This window comes from Fukomys damarensis, unplaced genomic scaffold, assembly GCF_012274545.1.
Source record: "Fukomys damarensis isolate Sample0158 unplaced genomic scaffold, DMR_v1.0_HiC HiC_scaffold_15, whole genome shotgun sequence".
Lineage (NCBI taxonomy): Eukaryota > Metazoa > Chordata > Mammalia > Rodentia > Bathyergidae > Fukomys > Fukomys damarensis.
In genome coordinates this window covers 60,690,622-60,715,167 of record NW_022900927.1, presented here as the reverse complement: position 1 = coordinate 60,715,167, position 24,546 = coordinate 60,690,622, and the positions used below count along the sequence as shown (strand labels likewise).

Below are 24,546 nucleotides of genomic sequence, written 5' to 3'. Positions count from 1 at the left end.
CCTGCTTCTCCGTCCCCGCGGGGGCACCGAGCGGAACCCCGGGCTTCCGACTCTGGTTCTGGTTCCGAAACCCGTCGACCGCGGACAGCGGGTTCATTTCCGGAGGCCGAGGCGCTCTGGCGGGGGACTCGGGCACACTTCCGTTGGAAACTCCTTTCTGAAATGCCAGAATCTTTTGCTCCAGGGTAGCGAACTGCAACATTCGACAGGGATCGTATTTCAGCAAAAACCCTTGAAGAGTATCCCAGCCGCCACCGACGCGGACCATGACGTGCTTCCCGTGGAGCATCTGTCCGCCGGAGGAGGAGGAGGAAGGAAAGAAAAGATCAGTAAGGCGAGGGGCGGACGACGAGGGCGGACGACGAGGGCGGACGGCTCCAAGTCACGCGTGGTCACCGCGGTGACGACTGTGACCGGCGAGACAGCGACGCCAACACCTCTGACAGTGAGCGTCCTGCATTCGTGTGCTTAGTGAGAACTCACTTATGCAACTTAGCACAGAAGTCCTCCAGTCCGTAAGGAAAATATTCCCGTGCGAAAAACCCGGTCGGTAATAGAACCGCAGGAGGTACGTCCACCAGTGAGGCGGTGACTATGGCAGGAAGGAAAGAGAAGAAAAGCGGGCAGAGGGGAAGAAAAGGGGACGGGCCTCACACGCAAAGAAAAAGAGTCGTGGGAGAGGCTAAAAACAGCGAAGCTGAGTCATGCTTTGCAACTTACTGCGTTATTTTCACGTGCATGCTAACAATTTAGTCTTTAAAGTACTCTGATGGACTTTATCGAATCCCTCCTTACAGAGTGGGAGTTGGGCTCTGAGGGCGGTAGGAGCTGGGACCCGGCCTCGATCCACCTGTGTGGCCCCTGTGTGGTGCAAGGTGTTTCTGTTTTGTTTTCTTCCTTTGGACATTTACACTTATCAGATGTTTTATTTTGTTTGTCTTCTTATGGTGATGAGGAAAAATTATCCCCTTCTAGAAAATTTTAAAAATGAAGCTCCCTGAGGTGTGCAAAGACTGCTTCCCCGGTGAGATTGTCGGAATCGTCTCAGCTATTTTCAAGTTAGTTACTCACTGTTACAATACTCACGAAGCCCGCTGTATACTCTGAAACCAAGCGAAATTCTTCCAGAAGAGCACCTCCCTTCCCATTTTTAGAAAAAGGGGAGCAAAAGGAAGTACATAAAGCAATAGCACCAGTCCCAACAGCTCCATCGCAGGAGACCGGTGTGCCTACCGCCTACCGGCTACCAGCTAACATCCGTGCACTCACCCTGATGAAGAGTATTTTATCCCCGAGTCGGTACCGCCCTTCTGACAAGTACTCAATAGAAAATCGATGAGAACAACTACAGGGAGGGTCTTCGGCAATATGTGTAACCTAAGATTAAAAAGAAATGACCAAATTTGGTGCTCGTTACAGAAAAAAATTTTTTGTTTAAAGTTAAAATGTGATGTTGATAGTGAGGAAAAATAAATCTCAAAGATAGAGACTCAAAGGCCGTCCAGTTTTAGAGAGCCCTTCTCTCTCACCTTGAGATAAGACCTGTAACCCAGCACCAACCCGGCCTCCCTGGGCGGCCCAGCGCCCACTGCGCGCTCATGCCCACTGCCCATGGGAAAGGCGAATGCAGCAAACAGGTCACTCATTGTTATGTTTGACTTGTTCGAAGCCCTAAGTTAATAATCGTGGTGTCAAGGCAAAGACTGACCCGTCAGGTCAAGCCTAGGACATTTCCCTTCACTAACATCGTGGTGGTGGTAGTGGTGGCGGCTCTCTACATTTGTTAAAAGTTATTGTTAAAATAGGCAGAGACGCATTCATACACGTTCACTCGTGCCTTCATACTCACACTGACTAGGTTAAAACATTATTTTAAGATTTCAACTTGAAAAGCATGTTGCTACGTATTTGCTCTCTTTCCATAGTCTGCTAAGGAGATGGGGATCAGGAGAAATCCTACTCTATCCCTCAGGAATTTTTTTCAATTAAAAAAGAACAACAAATACATGCTAGGACTATAGTAAACAAAAGATGAATTTGACAATTCTATATTTTAACATAAAAATCATAATAAAGTGATAAAATGAATATATTTTTTGAAATGTCATTGTCTGAAAAATTCACGTATCAGCCACTATAGAAACTATTTGACTTTTCCCTAAAATTATTATTTTTGAAAAAGCAAGATCATAAATATTTTTCTCTACTGTCACACAGAGTAAATCTAAACAAAATTATTTAATTAAACTTAGACATGTGGGCGGTCTCTTCAAATACAGCCAATTTAGCTGAACACAGAGAAATTTATTTGATTGCCTTAATTATCTTCCCAAAATAAATGGACAATTGTGGGTTCGGCAGGACCTGATGAGAAGGGTCTATAATTTATTTCCCTGTATTGTTCATTTAACAAGACAATGTACTTATAAACAAATAGGACTGATTTTGTATAATAAAGTTCCTCCTGTTCATAGCCTGCATATGCATGCACATACTTTCACACAAACACACACACACTTTACACATCAAGTGGTTTAAAAACAAAAATCAGGCAGAGGTAAGGGGAAAAATGAGAATCAAGACTTGTCATGTAGAGGTACAAGATCCCAACAATGAATGTAACTGTAATGTATCCCTAAAATGTACCAAAAAACTCTATAAAATTAAAAAAAAAAAAAATAAATAAATAAAAATAAAAACAAAAATCAGGTAGAGATTACACTCATTGAGTGATGTTTATACACAGGCTAACTAAGGTAATGTGAAAGTAGACATTCCTTTTAGTCACTACTTTCTGTCTGTAAAATCTCTGAAGTATACAGAACTTCAGGTGTATACATCTTAATAAGACCCTAAAAGATGAATTAGATAATTGTTCTGAATATGAATCATGACACCAAGAAAACGGTAAATTGTGGATTTCAACATGACATGGACATTGAATATAACCATACAGTACGTGCATGTTTAAAGAAATGTTTTCATTTTTAGTTTTCATAACAAGAATGCAAATCTGAGAAGTCACTATTTTCCTACTTAAAATATCCAAATAACCACTTATACAGAACAGTATAATCAACACTGGCCCACAACCTAAACAACAGTGAGCCTAAGTGAAGTAAGAGCTCTGGATAAGAAATGTTCTCTTCTGGTTTTATTTATTGCATAGTCAATAATGTAACATTAGAAGGAACAGCTAAAGAGATTAAAATCAATTATAATGGTATTACATAACTACCTACCATTTTCATTCTCCTTGTTTCCATACAGTTTGTTTATATATGCATATTTTTCACAAAATAAGCATTTTCCTTAGTGCTACATAGTTGCCATAATGATCACAGAAAGTAATTATTCTGTTAAGATACTGAACCCTAATTTACCAACCACAGCTCTATTGGGGGGGGTATCTTGCTTATGATTTTTCATCAATAAAAATAATACAGCAATAGACACATTTATTTGTTACTTTTTCACATTTTCAATCATAAAAAAAAATGAAAAAAATATTTGAGTGCTCTCATTACCTCATTTACCTTTGTTAAGTACATTTTCCCCAGAATCTAACAGCCCTAAGTTTTCTAATTTTTAAGTGGCTGACAGGCCAGATGGTTTTCATCATTTCCTTAGTTAGCAGTGAGTTTCAACATTGTACTTTCTTCTTGTGTGAATGCAATCCTTGTTCATTTGCTTACCAAAAATGTTTTTATTATCAAATTTTGTATCATCTTTATATAATGGGGAAATAATAGATTGTATTTTCCATTTAATACAAATATTTTCCAGATAGTCTTTTATTTAATCATCATTCTTTAAGCTTATTTAAAATTTTAAATAAAATTTATTTTTTATCTACTAATTATTTCTGCTTCCAATATTGACATTTCCAGATGCCAAATGTATTTAGAAGATAAGGTAAATATATTTTGGTCTGATAAAGGATTGTTCGGGCTGACATATTCTTAATCTGTCTTGCAAGTTTATCTGAATGTTTTATTACAGACTTTTATTACATTCAACAAAGCAAAGCAGCACTTTCTAAAGGTTTATTAGTAACGGTTTATTCTGGGGGAAAAATGAAGGCAATCAGTGGATTCTCATGCCTGGAATATGCCTCACGCTGGGCGGCAGCCTGTCCATCCACCATTGCTCTGTTATCCTCTGTTCCCCTTCATGTACAAGCAATGACAAATTGCCTCTAACTGCCTTACCCTCCATGCTACACAATCTGAATAAGTGACCTTTTCTTCTAAACACAGCACCAGGTATAGAAATGTAGCCGCGTAGAAATCTATGAGAGTTCAGGTAGTCAGAAGAAAGCGCGCCCAGTACTCACAGCCTCGTGCAGCTCTTCATGCTGGCAGCAGGATTTCGGAATGCTGATGGACTCTTCAGGCCCGGAAGTGTTGAGCAAAGTCTCTTCTAACTCAATTTCTTTCTCAAGTTTTACTAATACTGGTGGCTCAACCCCATATCTGAAAACAAAACAGGAAACCTGATCACTTAGGGCAACCAAGACGCATGGAATTTTATCTTTAGAGCAAAGCCTGTGTGATCTCTTCTCCTAATTTCACTGGACATCTGGAAATGCTTCCTAATGCCTCGCAGATGGGCAAAAACACAGATCATAACCTTCCCATGGAAGCACAAGTTTGGCTTACTGGGTGCTCCCAGTATTCTGCATGGGGTGCTGAAAGGCAGCTCTGAAATCAGCAGATGATTGAAGCAAGTATGGGGGACACCAAGCTTCTGCTCTCTCCTCAGTGTCGGGGTTCCAAAGACTCTAGACCCTGAGCTCCTTGAAGACTATTTGCTTTTATTCTCTTCTTACTCTGAAGTTTTTAAGTAACCAATTTATAATTTAATTACTAAATGCAAGCAAGGTATATGGAGGAAACATCGATACTGCTCCTGCTAGAAGAACAAAGAAAACAAAGCCAAAACAAATTGGGTTACTTTGTTTCAACCGAGAATCATTATGTTTTTAGAAAGTAGTATTCTAAACTACAAGTAAGAAGCTCAACATGTTTCTGACTTTGAAATTCTGAAATATTGTAGAATACATACCTTGACACAATGCGACCAATTTCAAGAAGACAAAGATACACTTGTCTTGGATCCTTGTGTAAAACTGCAGAAAATAAGATAACATGTTTTAGGGAGCAAAATTAAATAAGGAAATAGATTTCTGGCATGTAAGAGAGTAAAAGAAAATAATGAAGACAGCAGGCTCACTTGTTTGGAGAAGACTTGGAAAAGGCCTTTATATTTCCCTTGTATATTGTTATCTTCTATAAACTACTTTAAGAAGAACTAGCTAGGGCTGGGGGTTTAGCTCAGTGGTTCCATCGCCTGCCTCACAAGTGCAAGGACCCAACTTCAATCCTCCGTATTAAAAAAAAAAAGAACGGGCTAGCAAGAAGATAAATATCCACCATAGCCCTCTATTTTTGATAACAGAGGTTAAAAAATTAAAAGTGTAGTAACATTAAATTATTTATATTTGGGATCTCTGAATAGGAGATACTATTATTTGTATTATCTTTATATAATGGGGAAATAATACATTGCATATTATTTCAATTTTTTTTTAAACAAGGCCTCATTATGTAGTTCAGGCTGGTCTTGTATTTACTGTGCAGCCCAGGCTGGCCTTGAACTCACGTGACTCTCCTGCCTCAACCTCCCAAGTGCTGAGAATACAGCCTGTACCACCATGCCCAATTTCCACTTCAATTTTATTCTAGACTATTCTTGACTATGTGCTACTTTGTCTCTCAAACTTTACAAAAACAGTAGAAGAGAGGACACTTTCTAACTGATTCTATGATGGCAGAATTTTCCTGATGCCAAAGCCAGAGGTTACATGAAGACAGCATTAAAAAACTAAAAAACTATTTCTTTTGAAGAATGATACAAAAATCCTCAACAACATACTGACAAACAAAATCCAGCAACATATAAAAAGGATTAAACACCACAATGAAATGGAATTTATGCCAGGAATGCAAAGTTAGTTCAACATATGAAATCAACCAATATGTAATACACTATTAATAGAATAAAGGGGGAAAAACACACAAAAGAATTTGACAAAATCCAAAATCCTTTCATGAATTAAAAAAATAAAAAAGACTCCACAAGCTAGAAATAGAAGAAAACTTTCTCAATCAGATAAAAGGCATCTATGAGAAATCCATAGTCAGTATCATTCTTAAAGGGAAAATACTGAAAATCTTTGCCCCAAGATGAGGAAAAGACAGGACATCCATTCTTATCACTTCTTTTTAGCATTGTGCTGGAGCTGGTTCTAGCTACAGTATCTAGGCAAGGAAAATAAAAAGCATCCAGATTGGAAAGGAAGAAGGAAAACTACTTCTATTCACAGATGACATACTGCTATGTATAGAAAATCTTAAACCATCTACAAAGAAACAAGTTCAACAAAATTAGTTATATATACTAAAAAATAAAAATAAAATTAAGACAATATCCTACTTGAAACAGCTTCAAAAAGAATAAAGTATTTAAAATTTTTAAATAAAAATGCAATACTTTTATATCAAAACTACAAAACATTATTGAAAGATATTAAAGAAAAAAATGAACAGAAGAACCACCCATGTTCATGGATTAGAAGACAAAATCATTAAGATGAAAACATTCCCCAAATTGACCTAGAGATTCGATTCAATCCCTATCAAATTCCAGCAGCCCTTTTTTTTTTTCCAGAAATGCACAAGCCAATGATTAAATTAATATAGAATTACAAGGGGCACAAAATAGTAAAATCAATACTGAAAAAGAAAACAAGGTTGGGAGGCTTGCACTTCCCAATTTCAAAACTGAATATGAGAGACAAAAATCAAGACAGTGCATTTACTCCTGGCATGAGAACAGACATATGTAGGGGATAATCGGGTGGAATTGAGCATTTGGAAATAAACCTAGACTTGAAATGAATCAATTACTTTCAACACAGATGCCAAGATAATTCAGTGGGAGAAGAACAGTCTTTTCAAAAATGGCACTGGGACAACCGGATGCCTACATGCAAAATATGAATTTGAACCCTTATTTCACACCATATATAAAAATTAACTAAAAATGGGTTAAAGATCTAAATGTTAAGAGCTAAAACTATAAAACTTTAGAAAAGGAAACATAGGTAAAACTTTCCCGACTTTGATTAGACAGTGGTTTTCAGATATGACACTAGAAAAACAAGCAAAATACAAAAAAACAAAAACAAAACAAACAAGCAAAAAAATATATATACATACATATTTTCAAAATTTGAAACTTTTGTATCCCGAAGTATAGTATCAAAAAGGTAAAAAAACACAGACTGGGGAAAATTTACAAATCATACCTAATAAGGGCCAGGTGCCTAAAATATACAAAGTCTTACTTGCCAACAAAAAAGATAAATGACCCAATTAAAAGAGGGAAAAAAAATGAGACCTTGAAGAGGCACCTCCAAAGCAGATACATAAACGGTAGCTGAGCAAATGGAACGGCGCTGGATGTCATTAGGGAACCGCAAACCAAGAGCACGGCCAGTGCCACTCATTTCCCGCGTGATGGTCACAAAGACGACAGGCACAGGAAAACTGACAAGAACTAGTGCGGTGGGCATGTGGAGAAGCTGCCACACTTGTGCCTTGCTGGTGGGGATGAAAGCAATGGTGCAGCCACTGTGAAACACTTTGATGTTTCCTCAAAAAGATAAACATCGAATTACCACATGACCCAGCAATTCCACTCCTAGGTTTGTACCTGAGAGAATTCAAAACATACATTCATTCAAAAACTTGTACACAAATGTTTACAGCAGCAGTAACACATAATAGCCAAAAAAGTGAAACCCATCTAAATGGCCATCAGCTGATGAATGGATATATTTTTAAGATGCAGTGTTAGCGACACACTGGAATAGTATTCAGTCGTAAAAAATGAAATATGATTACCATACAAATGAATGAACCATCATGCTAAGTGATAGGATCCAGGCACAAAATGTCACTTATAGAACCATTCTACTTATAAAACATCTACAACATGCAAACCTACGGAAAGTGGATTAGTGTTTCCCAGGGCGTGTGGGAGAAAATAACTGGGACTAATTGGTTGTAGGTATGGGTTTTCTTTTGGGGTGACAGAGATATTCTGGAATTGGATTAGAGGTGATCCTACAAATAGTGAATATACCAACAAACCTCAACTGTCAATTTTTAAATTGCAATTTTAGGTTACGTGAAGCATACACTAAGGTGCCCAAAAATGCTATTTTAAGAAGAAACCTAATACACTTAACGTGATTAAAATGGTAAGTTTTGTTAAGTGTATTTTAAAACAATTTTTAAAACTAAAATTAATTCTACAAGAAATCATACAAGAGAGATTCTAGGTTAAGTAAAAAAGAAAATGGGCCTGGAGGTGGAACTAAGGCGAACTGTACCATCAGATTTGTGAAACGTGTACCGTCACGCCTGGTGCCAGGATAAACTCCGAATGCCGACCTAATTATGTGCGGTGTGTTACGGGTGGCAGGTACACTGGCTCCCCCAGTAGAGATGGCACCTGTTCTTTGACTCACGAATAGCCTTTACTGTATACCCAAAGTATAAAATATTATCTTCTAAAGCAATAAAAAGGCCAGTGTGTGAGTTCAGTTCATACGAAGACATAAATGTATCCTGACAGTTTTGAACCTGCTTTTCTAAACACTTAAAATAAGCACCTTAAAATGGTATGTCTGTTTCTTAAAAGTGCTTCAAGTGTCTGGCAAAAGGTAAATAAATAAATCAGAGGCTCATCTCTGAGACCTTTACAGAGTACAAACATTAGCTCATCCGCTCAAGGCCTAGAAGTGACTCATGGATATTGATAGTGCTTTATTTAGTCTCACGCTGACCTTCAGGACAGGTGGAAGATGGCACTTACTGACAATAGAAATAAATGGCAATCTTACATCCTTTCAAAAAGAGTAAGCGGGGAACTGGAGGAGTCAAAGCGTTCCGTCCTCCCTCTGATCCCTAGAAGCCGGGGGTGCCATTGTCAGTAAGGAGCAGGAGTGCTGGGTTCAAAGCCGCTGCAACCTGAGGGGTCGAAGGGCAACCCCTGGTCTTCGCTCCGTACTGGACAGGAGCATCCGGGAGCAAAGCAAATGGGTAGCAGCTTATCCTGAGCACAGGCAGGAAGGGTATGCACGGTCACGGTGGGCAGAGAATTTCACAACTATAATGAAACCAACCGAAGGTCGCTTTGCTTGTTATCATCATTGCAAAGCGGCAATTGTAAACGATGTCAGTGGTAAAACCTCCCCGCCAGGGCAGACTCCCACAATCCTTTGAAATGCTCCTGCTCCAGTCACACATCACAAATTCCGTGTGTGTGTGTGTGTGTGTGTGTGTGTGTGTGTGTGTGTGTGTAGACACAAGTATATATGTATTTATACACATCCATGGGTTGAAATATATACGTCCAGTCTAAAACCATCAGCCAGCTATCACTTTAGTCATGACACAGGTGCCTTTGTTGACTTCAAGGAAATAAGAAAATATGTCCATAATTCTTCAGGACAGCAATGACTTTTCAAAAACATTAATCCATTAAGATGATCAGGTCGGCAGCTGTTGTTTACAAGGTAAATCTAAACACTAAATACCCTTGATTTGGCCTTGTCTTTTCTGTACTTATCTGGTTAAAGAGATATTACTAGTAATTTAGACTTGGTAGAGTAAGTCTTGATGAAAACACTAATTAGTAAAGTATTAGTCCAGAACCTTCACGCAGCCAACCCATTTGGCAAGTCAAATATTTTTAGGGCATTCTGGATACATAAAGTCTTTATAAATGAGAAACTTAATATATTCCGTTTAATATCTTATCTTCAGCTGTTTCACATATAATTAAAGTACACATTTTTCTGAGAAACTGAGATGTGGCATCTTGCATCGTTATTTGAAGAGAAATATTAGAAGGAAAGTATAACAAAAATATCCTAATAATACAAAAAACAATGACAGCACCAGTGCTCACCTAAGCCTTCAGATTCAAAGAGGTACGTCTCGTCGACCCCAAGGCTCCTGCACCAGTGCAGGAAGTTTGCAGTGTTGTCTCTGGCAAAGAATGAGCCCGATGTGGCATCCTTCTTACAAGGCACTTTTCTCAGTAGAAAATTCTGGAAAATACAAGGATAAAGCTTTAAAATACATCAAGGGTACTTTTATTAGATATTCATTTTAGTATTACAAAGTAAATTCTTACCACATTGAATGTAACTAAAAAATACACAACTTTAGGGAAAAACAGGTATCCAAGGAAAAGCAATCTATTAAAATTAGCAATAGGATCTTAGTTCCAGAATCTCCTGCTTTTAAAAATCACGTAGGAATCTTAGTAAGATTAAACACGACAATCCAAAGCACATCATGTTGGTATGTCTCTCCAAACATAATTCAATACAAACAAAATTAGTGTCATAGTCACACTTACCAGGCACCCTCCTTTCTGCATACTTCCTTACGTACAGATTCATACAGACACTTCTGATTTCTTGAGGAAATCATCAAGTGAGGAAGTAGTTAACTATTCTTTTTTTTTTTTTTTTTTTTTTTTTTTTTTTTTTTTTTGTGGTAACCAGGGATCAAACTCCAGACCTTAAGCTTATGAAGCCAGTGGCGGAACCACTGAGCTAAATGCCCAGTAGTTAGCCATTCTTAATTCTTTGAAACTTAATGGCTTAAGTTCCATAGAATCTTTTTAAAAAAAAAAAAAAACAACGATTTGGCCTGGTGGCATTTAGATAATCCTACTGAATCTCAGATGGGAGCATGAATTGTTTAAAATTGTTGCTTGAAAATGCAACCCATGAATATGATTTTTTAAAGGTATAATAACAAGTCTTTTCCACCTCTACCCCTTGCTTCCTCTCTCCTGAGAAAGCCACTATTACCAGTTCCTCAAATGTGCTTCCTGTTGCTATTATTTTCTAGAATTAAAATAGCCTGTGAGGTTTTTGAATTGAATACAGAATACATCATCATTACCAAAAAGTTAAACAATATAGAAAAATAAAAACATGAGTAAGTAGTATCACCTGGAACCTTTTCAGCTACATTTTATGACCTGTCTCTGCACAGCTGTACACATTTGGAACATGTATGCCCATGAAGCACACAGAGACAGGCCGCGCTGCGGTGATTTGTCTGTGTATGTGCACGAGTACGCTTAACGAGTGGGTCTAGGCATCTTTTAGGGTTAAAAATAACAGGTTTAAAGCATCATTTCTAATGACCGTATAATATCCCAATGTTGTGTAGGTACCATAATGAATTTTTTAAAACTTCTCTATTGGTGAACATTAAGTTGTTCCTCTTTTTTTGCTATCATATTTTCAAATTTGTGATTTCCTTAAATTCTCAGGAGTAGAGAATTGTGTACCCAAGAATGAATTTTGGTCTTAATATTTTCTATTTATACACACAACTGTATGCGTATGTATAGACATGTGGGTACATGGTGACAGTGAGTGTGGGTATATCTTACTGTCTGCTAGCATGATTGCACGAATAATCTGTCAGTGCCCAAGCTCCAAACACTTTGTGTGTGTGTGTGTAGTACTAGGATTAAAACTCAGGGCTCCCAAGAGTTAGACAAACACTCTACCACTGAGCTATATCTCCAATGGTTTTTACTGATTGTTAACTTTATTTTTTGATCATTGTCTCACTGATTTGCCAAGGCCGATCTTGAACTTGCAATACCCCTGACTTAGCTTCCCAAATAGCTAGGGTTACAGGTGTGCACCACCACACTCAGGAAGACCCCAAACTCTTCAAAACACTCACATCTGATGAAAAGAAAGAAATCTGGTCTATTTCAAATTATGGCTTGAGGGAAATTATCTTTTAAAATTATTATTCATTTAATTAACATTTATAGATTTACCACCAAGGCAATATATAGAAAATAATAATAATAGCAGCTGCTACTTGTGTGCCAGGAACTATCACAAGCTCTCTTCGCATCTAGCTCCTGCCAGGCTGATAAGGAAAAGTATGGCTCTTATTTTTAAGACACGGTAGCTACCAGACCTAAGATGTCGAGTGCTATACTAGGTATCATCTATACGTCACCTCATTGCATTCCAGTGAACATTCAGGAATAATTCTACAAGTAAAATAGTATTTCCATTTTACAAATAACATTATTTCGGATGCTTAGAAAGATTATATCAATTGTTCAAGGTGTTATACAGCCAGTCATGGGATAGAAGTTTACAGCTTATAGAAATGATAAGAAATACACATGAACAAATTACTCTGTATCAAAGTATATCACTGCTGTCAAATCCTTACCCCTGCTTCTTCAGAATTGCATGTTTTCACCATATTTTGAAGAACAGCAATCAGCTGACATAACAATACTCCATTGTCAAGTTCATCCAATAATTTTTCTGCTTTAATTTGAAAACCTAAAACATTATTTCAAAATTAAAATTCTACAACTGTAAATTGATAAAACAATTAAAATTTAATGAATAGAATCAAATTATACCTGAAAAACTACACAAATATCAGATGAGATTCCAAATATTCCCTCTTTGAAGGCAGAATAGTTAAAATGAATAACATTGAGTTAAGTGAAAGAAAACTAAGAGAAAAATATCTGTGAGGTAGAAATACAGAAAAAGAAATTCACATGTTTTATTTCATTGAAATGAAATAAATTCACTACATATCAATGCTTTCACACACAGGGAAAGATTCTTTATAAGAATATTTATAAGAATTTATAAGAATTCTTTATAAGAATATTCTTTAGGGCTAGAGATTTAGCTTAGTGGAACCATGTCTGTCTTGCAAGTGCCAGGTCCTGAGTACTGAAAAAAAAATGATGGATTTTCAGAGAAAGAAAGCAAATATTTTTGCAAAAATAGCAAAGTGGCGATCAGTAAGGAAATGCAGTCTCTCCAAGACCCAGAATCCAGACATTGGAAAATAATAACTTGTAGAAGAAAAAAAGAGAAACAGATTCCTGGGAATTGGGAAAGAATTGACAGGAAAAAATGAGAAGCTACAGAGAAGCTGGAAAGATGGTGACAACACAGAGAAAAGAAGAAGACTCTGGCTGGTGAGGAGGGGACCAAGCTTGCCAGTAGCAAGGCAATGGCGAGAGCTGGGAGATGCAGAGTAGACAGCAGCAGAAGTCTGCACCTTCCACACAGCAGGCAGCAGCAGGGCAGGGATTCAAGCGCAGTGCCCAGTACATCATGGGGGAGAGCTTGCCCTTTCAGGAAGGGGCTGATCATTTAAATCTGAGGCTCAGAACAACTGAAAACAACTTTACTTCAGGGCTCAGGGCTAGAAGCTGGAAAGATGGTGACAACACAGAGAAAAGAAGAAGACTGGCTGGTGAGGAGGGGACCAAGCTCGCCAGGAGCAAGGCAGTGGCGAGAGCTGGGAAATGCAGAGTAGACAGCAGCAGAAGTCTGCACCTTCCACACAGCAGGCAGCAGCGGGGCAGGGATTCAAGCGCAGTGCCCAGTACATCATAGGGGGAGAGCTTGCCCTCTCAGGAAGGGGCTGATCATTTAAATCTGAGGCTCAGAACAACTGAAAACAACTTTACTTCAGGGCTCCTACGGCTACTGTCCCACAGTGACTGGATGAAACCACCGTGGACAAGATAGATCCAGACCCTTGAAAAAGTGACGGTTGGGGGAAGGACACTGCCCCGCCCCACAGTGAGAAGCCAGGCTGCTTGGGCTGCCTGTGGGTGTGGGAGGTTTGGACGCTTGCCCTGCTTGCCCACATCAGCACAGATCTGAGGTCTGCTGCCTTCTCTACGCAGAAGCGTGAGCAAGGACACATCTCAGTGTGGATATTGCAACAGCCTAGGGAAGCAGAAGGGCCTTAGGCTAGAAAGCTAGGCAGAGAATATCAGACTTGCTGAACTCCAAAACTGCAGATCCTAGAAGGAAACCATTTATTCAAAATACAGGGGGGAAAATATATTTTTCTGTTTCTTGTTTTTCTTCTTAATTTTTTCTAGTGTTTACTCTCCACATTATTTTTCTTTTCTTTTATCTTCTATTTCTCTTTTTTCTCTTACGTTTATCTAGTTCTGTAAACATCTTCCTACTTTATAATGGAATCATTTGGCTCACTCGTCCCTCCTCCTCATATGCCATTGTTTAATTTTTCAAGTTCTTCCTTTTGCATTTTCCAATTCCCAAAACTCTATACCTTTAATATTATAACCATTAATAATAATAAAATCTCCAAGAAAGAAATTAGGGAAACAATATGTTTCTCAGTGGTATAAAGAAAAATTAAATACCTAGGAATTAACCCAATCAAAGAAGTGAAGGACCTCTATAACAAAAACCACAGTATTCTAAAAAAGGATACTGAAGTGGACATCAGGAACAAAAAAAAAAAAGTAAAAATATCCACTGTTTGGGGATAGGCAGAAGAAATGTAGTCAAAATGGCCATATTTCCAAAATTGATATGCAGATTTAATGTGATCCCAATCAAAATACCAATAGTATTCTTTACGGAACTAGAAAAAACAATTCTAAAATTCATATGGATTCAGACTGGACCTAGAGTAGCCAAACCGGTGACTCCCGGGCAACAAAAGCAGGAAGAATCATAATTTTGGATTTCAAGTTATGCTGTAAAGTTAAGTGATACACATCAGACATGTGGATCAGTGGAACATAATAAGAGTTGCAGAGATCAAGCACTTTCACAGATCTGATCTTTGGAAAGGGGACCAAAAACTTACAGTGGAGAAACGACCGCTTCTAAGAAATGGTTCTGGGAAGACTGGCTGTCTAAATGCAGAAAGAAGGCTGAGTCTAAACTCAGATCTCCCACCATGTACTAAACTAAAATAAAAATGGATCAAAGATCCAAACATAAAACAGAAACATTCAACCTGCTGGAAAAAAAAAAAAAACAAAAAAATAGGTAAAACTCTAGAAGACACAGGCACAGGCAAGGACTTACTGAACAGAGTCCTGGTTGTACAAATATAAAACAGAAACATTCAACCTGCTGGAAAAAAACAAAACAAAAAAACAGGTAAAACTCTAGAAGACACAGGCACAGGCAAGGACTTACTGAACAGAGTCCTGGTTGTACAAGATATAACGCCAAGAATCAAAAAATGGGATCTCACCAAATTAAAAAGCTTCTCCATAACAAAGGAAACAGAGAACAGAGTGAAGAGACAAGCAACTCCCTGGAAAGAGGACTAACATCTAGAATATATAAAAAAATTAGACTTCTCCTCAAAATAAAAGACCCAATCAAAAAATGAACATCTGAAAAGAATAGACACGTCTCAGAAGAAGAAATACAAATGGCCAAAAAGTGCTCCATGAAAAAAATGCTCCAACATGTCTAGAAAAAATGCAAACTAAAAAATACAAATGGCCAGAAAATGCTCCATGAAAAAAAATGCTCCAACATGTCTAGAAAAAATGCAAACTAAAACAACACCGAGATTCCATCTTACTCCAGAAAGAATGGCCATCATCCAGAAATCAGGTAACAACCAATGCTGGTGAGTCTCTGGCGAAAAGAAACCCCTCTTCATTGTTGATGGAAAGTAAACAACGGTGACCACTATGGCAATCAGTGTGGAGATTTTTTTCAGAAAATAGAACAAAAAATTCCATTTGACCTAGCTATTCCTCTCCTAGGTATCTTCCCAAAACTGAGTTTTTAAAAACATCATGTTACAGTGATGTCAAGTGTGCAACTCATAATAGCTCAGTCTCGGAAGCGGCCTGTGCGTCCATCAGCGGATGAGAGGATAACAAATGTGGTGTCACACAGTGGCGCACTGCTCTGCCTCACAGAAGGTGCACTCGAGTCATCGGTAGGGGGTGGGTGCTCCCTAAGACCATAATGTGAAGGGAAGTGAACCAGAGGCACAGCTTAAAGGTTGTGCGGTTTCTCTTATATGAGAAACTCCAAAGACAAAGAGCAAAATAATGAACATATAACAGGAAAATATCAAATTAAATAAAAGAAGACATGGAGGGAGCCAGGAGGGAGAGAAGGGGACAAAAGTGCAGCTGGGAGGGCAGGGACATAAAGAGTTCAGGTGAGTTTTCTAAACGTACCACCTCCTCAAGACGGCTGTGATCGCAGGCTGTAAACATGGACTGACAACATTTTTTTAAAAAGATATATTCCGTTGCACTTTAAAATTAATAACATAATAGCCAGAGAATAACTCTTTGCCGCTAAAATGTCTTCTTTAAAAATGTTATTACGCGGTAAACTAGAAAAGTTCTCAAAAGGGTACCAGAGAGCTAGAGTGGGTGTTTTGTGTGTGTTTGGTTATCTTGGGAGGACTGTTCTACCCCAGACCCAAAGTTCTGGTGAATCAGAGCTTCTCCCCAGCTAGGTGGAAGGTACGAGCGGTGAGAACAAAGACTTTGCATGTCTCACCCACTGGAGCGTCCCTGGCATCTGGAGCAATCACTTCTCGGACGACAGAAGAACCTGCTGAGTACAGAACTCAGCTGGGCGTCCCGCCAGCCTTACCCAGCACGCCGGAGAGCCAGATGGACAGATCCTCCTGCATAGGCAGCAGCGAGGCCTCGTGTCTCACCGCTACCCACTCGTCATACTGACAGACGTCAGCCAGTCCCGGGCCGTGTCTGGGCGTCAGAGGGTTCCGGGGGCTTAGCGGCAGGTCTTCTCCAAACCACACCTAAAGAAACAGCGATCACCGTAACCCACATCCATGTTTACGTGAAGAAAGGTCAACCACGCAATATGTGCATGTGTACAACACTGAGACAGCTCACAGAAATTACACAGGAATTAGAAACAAACTTAGTCTAGGTACTTGCTGATGCTACTGTCTTGATTCTGATTATTTCCTTGTGTTTGTGTAGGAAGATGTCCTTGTTTTTAAGAGATTCACACTAAAGTACTCCGGTGGGCATCAGATTTTGTTTTGTCTTGTTCTTTTGGACCGGGAATCGAACTCAGAACCTTGTGCTTGTGAGGCAGGCGGTGGAACCACTGAGCCAAGTCCCCGGCCCTGGCCACTCACTCTGAAGTGGTCCAAACAAAGAAATTTCTGTGCATTATATTTAACAACTCACCTGTAGGCTTGTTTAAATTTTTTTAAGTGTTTTAAAAAGAGTATAGGAAACCTAGTCCTTTGCTGGCTTTTAAATATAAAATATTTTCCCTTAAAATTTATTACACTTACTAAGGTTCATTTGAGGCAGGTCTTATTATAAAAAATCAAAAGCCAAAGCAGTAGTATTTGTAATCCAGACAAACTTTAGAGGAAAAAAATACCTACTTCCAATCTTGTATGATAAGAAATCAAGAAGAAGAAGAAGAAAGGAGGAGGAGGGAGGAAGAGGAGGAGGAGAAGTCCCAAAGCACAAGCAAGAAAATGGACACAAGAATACAAAGGAGAAAGGAAATCTAATAAACTGACCCGAAGACAAAATGAAACATGAGTTATCTGAGAAACATTATTTCAGGACTTATGGGTAGAGACTGGGAAATGAACTCCTAAATATATAAGAATTTTATAAACATCTCGAAAAAATTTAAAAAATTTTTTCAGAATTCTCTCAAACTTATTTCAAAGGGAGAATAGCCGCCGGGGATTTAGCTCAGCAGTTCGGTGGCCTGCCTGGCAAGCGCAAGGACCCGAGTTCAATCCCCGGTACCAAAAAAAGAAAGAGAGAGAGAATAGCAAAGATTTACTAATTCCTCCCTTCATAAACATTTCTTATCTCTACACGCAATCCTAGAACTCAATATAATGCACACCGCACACAGTATTCGGTGAAAAACCCTCCCTGAGTAATCGAGGAATAGATGTTAGCGAGTGATCTACCCGAAAAGCCAAGGTGTGTCTCGCCACCAGTCAGATCCTGCAGCCCACCTGATACGTAACTGTCCTTCAAGCATCTGCCTGATCCCGAAACAGGCAAAGCAGGCACAAGTGCTTGTCCAGAAAAGATGGGCAAGAGTTAGGAGGGTGATTCTGCAGAACTGGACTGTGGCTCTGGAGAGGCTGCCGGTCACAGAAGTCGTTCCTACTTTTAGCCACATGAGACGAGAAGACGTGTCACGTTTTCCCGTTACTGCATGCAGAGGACTCGGTAATAGCTTGGACTGCCCAATAGTGTACTAACGTTAAAAGCCAGACGTCCATGACAAAAACTGCACGCATGAAAGCTGTTCCCCTGTAGAAAGTTGCAGAAATTCTTAATCTGCAGAGCTTGCCTGCACTTAGGTTAAATTGTGTGCATGGGTATACACGTGAGCCACTTCTCAGAAACAGAGTTCAAAGCTTCTGCTAGATTCTCGGACAGGACTGTAAACTAAAAGAGATTACGAACCATTGTTCATTGTCTTCAAGACTGCGTTTCTTTATTCATCAGAATGAGGGACAGAAGAAAAGCGGAGAAAAATTTAATGTTTTGAATTAAAAAGAAATCAACTGATACCAGCTAATCACTGGATGTCTCCTCTCCTAAGACTTATAAATAACTGTCTGATATAGTTGCAGAGAAAGGGGTAAAATGTTGTGTGAAGGAGAAAGGTCAAAGTCTCCGCAAGACAGGTCAAGGGTGTCCTGTTGGAGAAGAACTGACAAAGATGGCTCTGCAGAATAGAGCAGGGATTTCATGGAATCTTAAGTATGAAAAAAATATTAAGTTAAGAGAACATTAAGGGCCCTAAGTGCTGAAATCCAAAAACCATGATTAATTTGCAACATGGCCATGGGAAAAGCACTCTATAGGCAATCGTACCAATAAATGAATAAATAAATAAAATAACTGATAGGAAACTAACGCATTTCTGAGGCTGGAACAAAGACAGAAAAGATAGAAATACTCACATCAAACTGTTTTTGAGTGAAAGGAATTCTGAACATATGAAGGTGGATGTAAGACTCAAAGGGGAGGAACAAGACCTTTAGGAAACTTTCAGGACGCCCAGGTCTCGGAAGGACTCTGTTCATACAGCGGACAGTAAATGGCACAGCACAGGAAGCTGTATGAGGCGCACTCAGAGGTTGGTTGGTTTGCTTGTTTGTGTTTGAGACTAGGTCTCACTATGGAGTTCAGGCTGGCATTGAACTCACTACATAGCCCAGGCTGGCCTTGAAATCATGGAGATCCTCCTGCCTCAGCCTCAGGCACCCAAGTGCTGGAATTACATGTGTGCCACACCACTCCTGGCACAGAGTTATTCTTAACTATTTCATAAATAAATTCTCTTCTCTCGGCCTATTTTTAACTTTCTTAATAAAAAGAAAGAAAGAGAGAGAGAGAAAAGAAAAGAGAACAGAACAGACTTTCATGACAAACACAGGCCCAGTTTTACAATTAGATAGTTCCAGTGCACCATTAGTACAACCAAAGTTCTAAGGTGCCTTCTGGGCAATGAACATTCCAGCAGGAATGTTCTCTCTGCATGTGTCATCTCACAGATGGACAATTACAACCAACCTAGAGGTGAGGAAACAGAGACTCAAAGAGGTGAAATAACTTGCCAGGATCTCAGAGTGGCAGGACTGAAATCTGACTCCAACGTTCTTTTGAAAGCATTTTATTTTCAGCTGCCTGCATCTTTCTAGGCACAGATATTTCATGTGACATTTATCTTTAAAACCTAATCATGTGCTATTTATATCAAAAGAAAAAGGGGGGGCTGAGAATAATACAGCAAGCACCAACTCTGGAATCACCTGAGTACAGTATTATTCTGGACACTCTAATGCCCTCAGCTGGCCTCCCCCATAAAATAAAAACCTCCCTGTTTCAAATTTCTAATTTTAATGCCCATTCATGTACAGGCATTCACAGAGCACATGTACAATATCCACAACAAAAACAAAAAAAAGTACACTTATTTTCACTGAAAGCTCTTTTAACTGCAAATACATATTCAATAGTAATAAGAGGAAAACTACAAAATATTTCAATACTTTTCAAGGTGGTATAAATAAGATGTACCCACAAACTCTAAGATATTTCTGATTCTTTCAGTCAACACAAATACAAGCCTAGAAATGAAATCTTTTCAGAACTATAAAGCCAAAATATAGTATCCCGCTTTAAAATGGGATACTTAAAAATACTAGTGAAATGAAAACATTGGTGATGATTATAATACTTTACTGATTATATGAATTCATAATGTTAATGCATATTTTTTCCTAAGAAAAGTACTTACTTGAATTGCAGGCTGCATGGTCATCTATATAAAGACAAAACTGCTATTCTGAAAAAGAAATAAAATATTAACAAGCAGACAATGAAGTTGTCCTACTCCCCAGTGCCCCAGATTACAAGATTTAGGAATGTGCTTTGCTCTTCTGTTTGACAGAGAACCTAGAACAGTCTCTTCAAGCTGGGATGGTTTGAGTATAAAAGAACTCCGTAGTGACTCCTTCCGTCCTACTTCCTAAAGGAGCTTCTCATTTGAAAGAGGAAAATCTTAAACCACTTTAATATATTGTTTCTGTCACTAGTATCAAAGTAATTCTTGAAATATCTGCAGCGAGATAAAATTAATAATGTAGCTTAGCTCACCTGACAGTCTCCCAGAATTCTATTTTCCTCTAATAAACATCATGTAAATATTATGTGACTATAAAATCGCAAAGCTGATACTGAAATTCAAGCATCTTTCATTTGATCTTCATAGAGGTAACGTAAGCTCATTTGGACTTTGTATAAATTCACAGGCTTAACCTTAAGCTTTTCATATCAGACAACAAGGTAATAAAGAAACTATCAATTTTGACTATAAAACAAAAATATCAATGCCTTCCTATAATAACTTTAAAAGACAAAAAAAAAAAAAACCTCAATGTTAGCTCCAAAGTACTACTATTAAATCCATAAGGAAAGAAAAACTTTGATTAAAAAAGTTAATGCAGTTCTTTCATGTATTTGTGAAAAGTTTAAAAACGCTAAGAATAATGTGGACTATACAAAACATAGGATTATTGATTGCTTATAGCAATGTAATAAATTAGTCTAATTTTGACTGTAAGCCACCATGAAAACATTCTAAGAAGAACTATCAAGCCATTCATAAGGCTAAAACGCTACCATTTCCAAGGCAAAGTTCTCTTCTCCTCTGAGTTCTATCAGACACGCCCCAGGCACTGCGCTAGCCACACATACCACGTTTCTTCAGGAACATTTCCCCCGCTGCCACAGCTGAACCTGAGCTGAACCTAAGTGGAGGGCCTAATAGTTCATCATATCTTCTTTCAGTAAAGCAAAAGACCACAGAACGTCCTTTTTGATGTCATTTTTCCTTCTCTCGGCCACAGCAAAAGGCCAAAGTACAAGCGAGCATTACTAACGAGCTTGTTATGCTTCCCACGGGCCAATTCAGTGGGGAATACATTTTCCTTTAGCATAAATAATCCTTTGTCCCCAACAAAGCTCCACAGTAAGAAGCTTCCGAGTCCATTTTTTAAAAATGCAGCAAAGAAGCTGCCCCTATGAAAATGGAGTTCCTCATCACCGGACAAGAGCTTTACCAGTTGGAACTGCCAGCCCAAGACAAAAGAGAGCCCAAATTACAAGGCATGTGCAAACTCGGAACAGTGACACATTCACAAACGCGCTGTCGCAACAATGCTCGGGAGTTGCACTTCTTACAGAAAATTCAACAAAATTAGTTTCAGGAAATAAATGAGGAATTTGTGAACAACACTCAGTTACTTGAACTTTAGCAAAAATCGTGTATGTGTTTTTTTTAATCATTGTTGTGTGACAGAAGACACTACTTTTAAAATGACAAAAATATAACCATTCGGATCATCTTTAAAGAGGAATCCTTTAAAGAATACTCAGACAAATTATAATGCAACCTCATATATTAGGTACAGCAACACATGTTTTTAGTGGAAAAACTTCTAGTCAAGGTACTCGTTAACCATCGATTACTCGGTGAAAATTCCTCATGTTCATGTACTGAGGATTAGTTCATTTCTTATATTTTCTAGTCATTCACCGTCTCTTTCCAAAGCATTTCTCAGGTATTTCAATAATCGCAAGAGTAACTTCCCGGTTATCTCAAGCCCCTGGTCTTCATCACAACCGCAACTCTTGCTTTTCACTCATTTTATTACTATTTTCTTCATTTCTGTCTTCCCTAATAGTCTCAGCCTCGATTTTTTCATATGAACCAATTATACGGAATCATTAACTCTTCATTGTTGGAGCTACACCTTAATCATCTTAATTGCGGCTCTCTTTCTTTGCACCTTAGTTTTGCTTTTGTCTTTCTCCCTCTTCGGTAACGTCAGCAACTCTTTGCCAAACGAAGGAGGGTTGGGGGAGAACCCCGAACTCAAGCTGCACTGTGACCCTGCTGAGACCTCTCCCAAGACAGCCCTGCGTGGATCAGAAGAGTGCTACACCCACCTGGGGGAGACGTCGGAACGAGGGCATCCACCCGGAACCCGGAACCCGGAACCCAGCCAGGATTCGGTGTCGCTGTATTAATGACAGCAGGAAACACAGCGATCGTGTACAGTGAGCCTCTTTTTTGTATAATTTGACTTAGACCACGGGACAAGCAACCACGTGTGGGGCTGAACCTTGGTCTCGCGGAGGGAGGCTCCGGAGCTCAGCGGAGTAGGGCCACGGCTCATTCCTGATTCAAGGAGTAGGGCCACGGCTCATTCCTGATTCAAGGAGTAGGGCCACGGCTCATTCCTGATTCAAGCCCGAGATCGATCAGGAAGAGTGGCAGAGGAGCGCAGCAGTAAACAAGTTTCTTCAGGAAAAACCTGACATTAGTTGCCCCGGGCTCAGCCATTCACCACTCAGCCTCCATGACCGGCAAGAATGTGATGGGAACGGAAGCCAGGACGGCAGTGACTGCCAAGGAGAGGGGACGCTGAGACTGGAGAGCAGAGGGGCTCCAGCAGCCGAAGCAGGAGTATTTCATGTCATGGTTAATGGTGAGGACATGGGTATTTTTACACCAGACTGTTGTCTGTATGTGCGTCGAGAAATATATTTATAATGCTTCATTTAGAGAAACAGTTTTAAAAAATAACCCTTCTGATTTATTCAGAAAAAAATTTTAAACTCTCGTCTTTAAGATTTTAAGTTAAGCTGGATGTGGTGATGCACATCTGTAATCCTAGCAGCCAGGAAGCTGAGGCAGGAGGATCCCCAAGAGTTTGAGGACAGCTCGGGCTACACAGTTAATCCAAAGCCAACCTGAATTACATAAGGAGACCCTGTCCCCCAAAAAACAAACAAAAAATGCATGACTTATATTTTCCATTTGCCTAAGAGAGAAAACAGAAATGCTATATCCATACCAAACATGTTTCATATATTTTAAAATGTAAACTAATATAACTTACCATAGAAACAACACTGAGGTGGTTGAAAGTATCAGACACATCTGGTTTGAACTGCAGCCCCAGCGTATACTAGTTAAGGACCTTGAGGTAGTTGACTTCTCAGAGCCTTAGTATTCCCATCTGAAGAATGGGATGTTACCACCTCTCTCGTATGGCTGCTGTAAAAATTGGAGGTGATACAGATAAAGTACCTGACATATAACTAACACTTAATAATGAGTTCTTATAATTCTATGACAAGCCATAATTATAGTTCCTTTAATGTAACTTATCAAATTAAAAATACTCAGACATCATTGCATATAATTTACTGACCTCCTTTTATTAACACAAAAATAAATACAGCTATCAGTGAAGGTAAAAAAGTTTTAAAATACCTACATCAGAATCAGAACTCAGAACTTGTACTTAAGATTCTCTTTGCCAGAATGAGTCTTTGGGAATTTATTTCTAACCCTTCAGCCTTATGTCTGGGCACTGCCCAGGCTGTGCCCGTTTTCATGTGGCAAACCCTCATTCAGCAGCCTTTATTCATGCTCTCCCCTGAACCCAACACCATAGGGGAGAGACAGCGTCCAACAGAACAGCCATGCCATTGCCCTGTGGAACTCACACAGCAACTGGGAAGGCTGAAAACAGCAGACACACAAACGAATGCCTCATGTTAACGCTGCAGCTGCTTTGAAGGAAAGAACAGAGTCTCGAAGAGAGAAAAACAGCAGGTGCCTCCTTTAGACTTAAAGTGAAAGAAAGTATTTGCTGGAGGAAAAGCATGAATTTGAAGAGCGGTAGGAATCAACCAGGGAAAGAAGAGGCCTGTGCCTTTTTGCAAAGGTTCTGGACAGAGAAAGCATAGGAAGGAGTCACTAGCAGGCCAGTATCAGATGGAAGACATTTGGATATTGCCATTTATTATTAATATGTCCTCATCATTATTCACATGCCCTGGATCGATACGTGATTTCTCCTCTTCCTCAATGTGTCCAAAGTAAAATATGTGCAATGACCACTGGTCAAGGTACTAGCAAGTCAAACAAGCAGCCTCGTACACCAGAGGGCCCGCTAAGAAAAGGTGAGTACACTTCTGGTGTGTGGGCAGGAGTTCCAAGGGAACAGCTGACCACTG

The 24,546-nt window shown here is 39.2% G+C and overlaps 1 protein-coding gene across 1 annotated transcript in view; it reads right to left on the bottom strand.

Annotated features, from left to right (window-relative positions):
- Window positions 1-24,546, bottom strand: part of Gas2l3 (growth arrest specific 2 like 3) — a 31,201-nt gene that overhangs the window by 3,143 nt on the left and 3,512 nt on the right. Inside the window, exons 2-11 of the mRNA XM_033763499.1 lie at window positions 23,421-23,578; window positions 22,465-22,536; window positions 20,252-20,299; window positions 16,577-16,745; window positions 12,366-12,481; window positions 10,045-10,186; window positions 5,068-5,131; window positions 4,337-4,475; window positions 1,270-1,377; window positions 8-289 (exon numbers count right to left, since the gene is read on the bottom strand). Of these exons, the coding sequence (XP_033619390.1) occupies window positions 8-289; window positions 1,270-1,377; window positions 4,337-4,475; window positions 5,068-5,131; window positions 10,045-10,186; window positions 12,366-12,481; window positions 16,577-16,745; window positions 20,252-20,275 (1,044 nt within the window). The 5' untranslated portion in view covers window positions 20,276-20,299; window positions 22,465-22,536; window positions 23,421-23,578. The remainder of the gene's footprint in view (window positions 1-7; window positions 290-1,269; window positions 1,378-4,336; window positions 4,476-5,067; window positions 5,132-10,044; window positions 10,187-12,365; window positions 12,482-16,576; window positions 16,746-20,251; window positions 20,300-22,464; window positions 22,537-23,420; window positions 23,579-24,546) is intronic.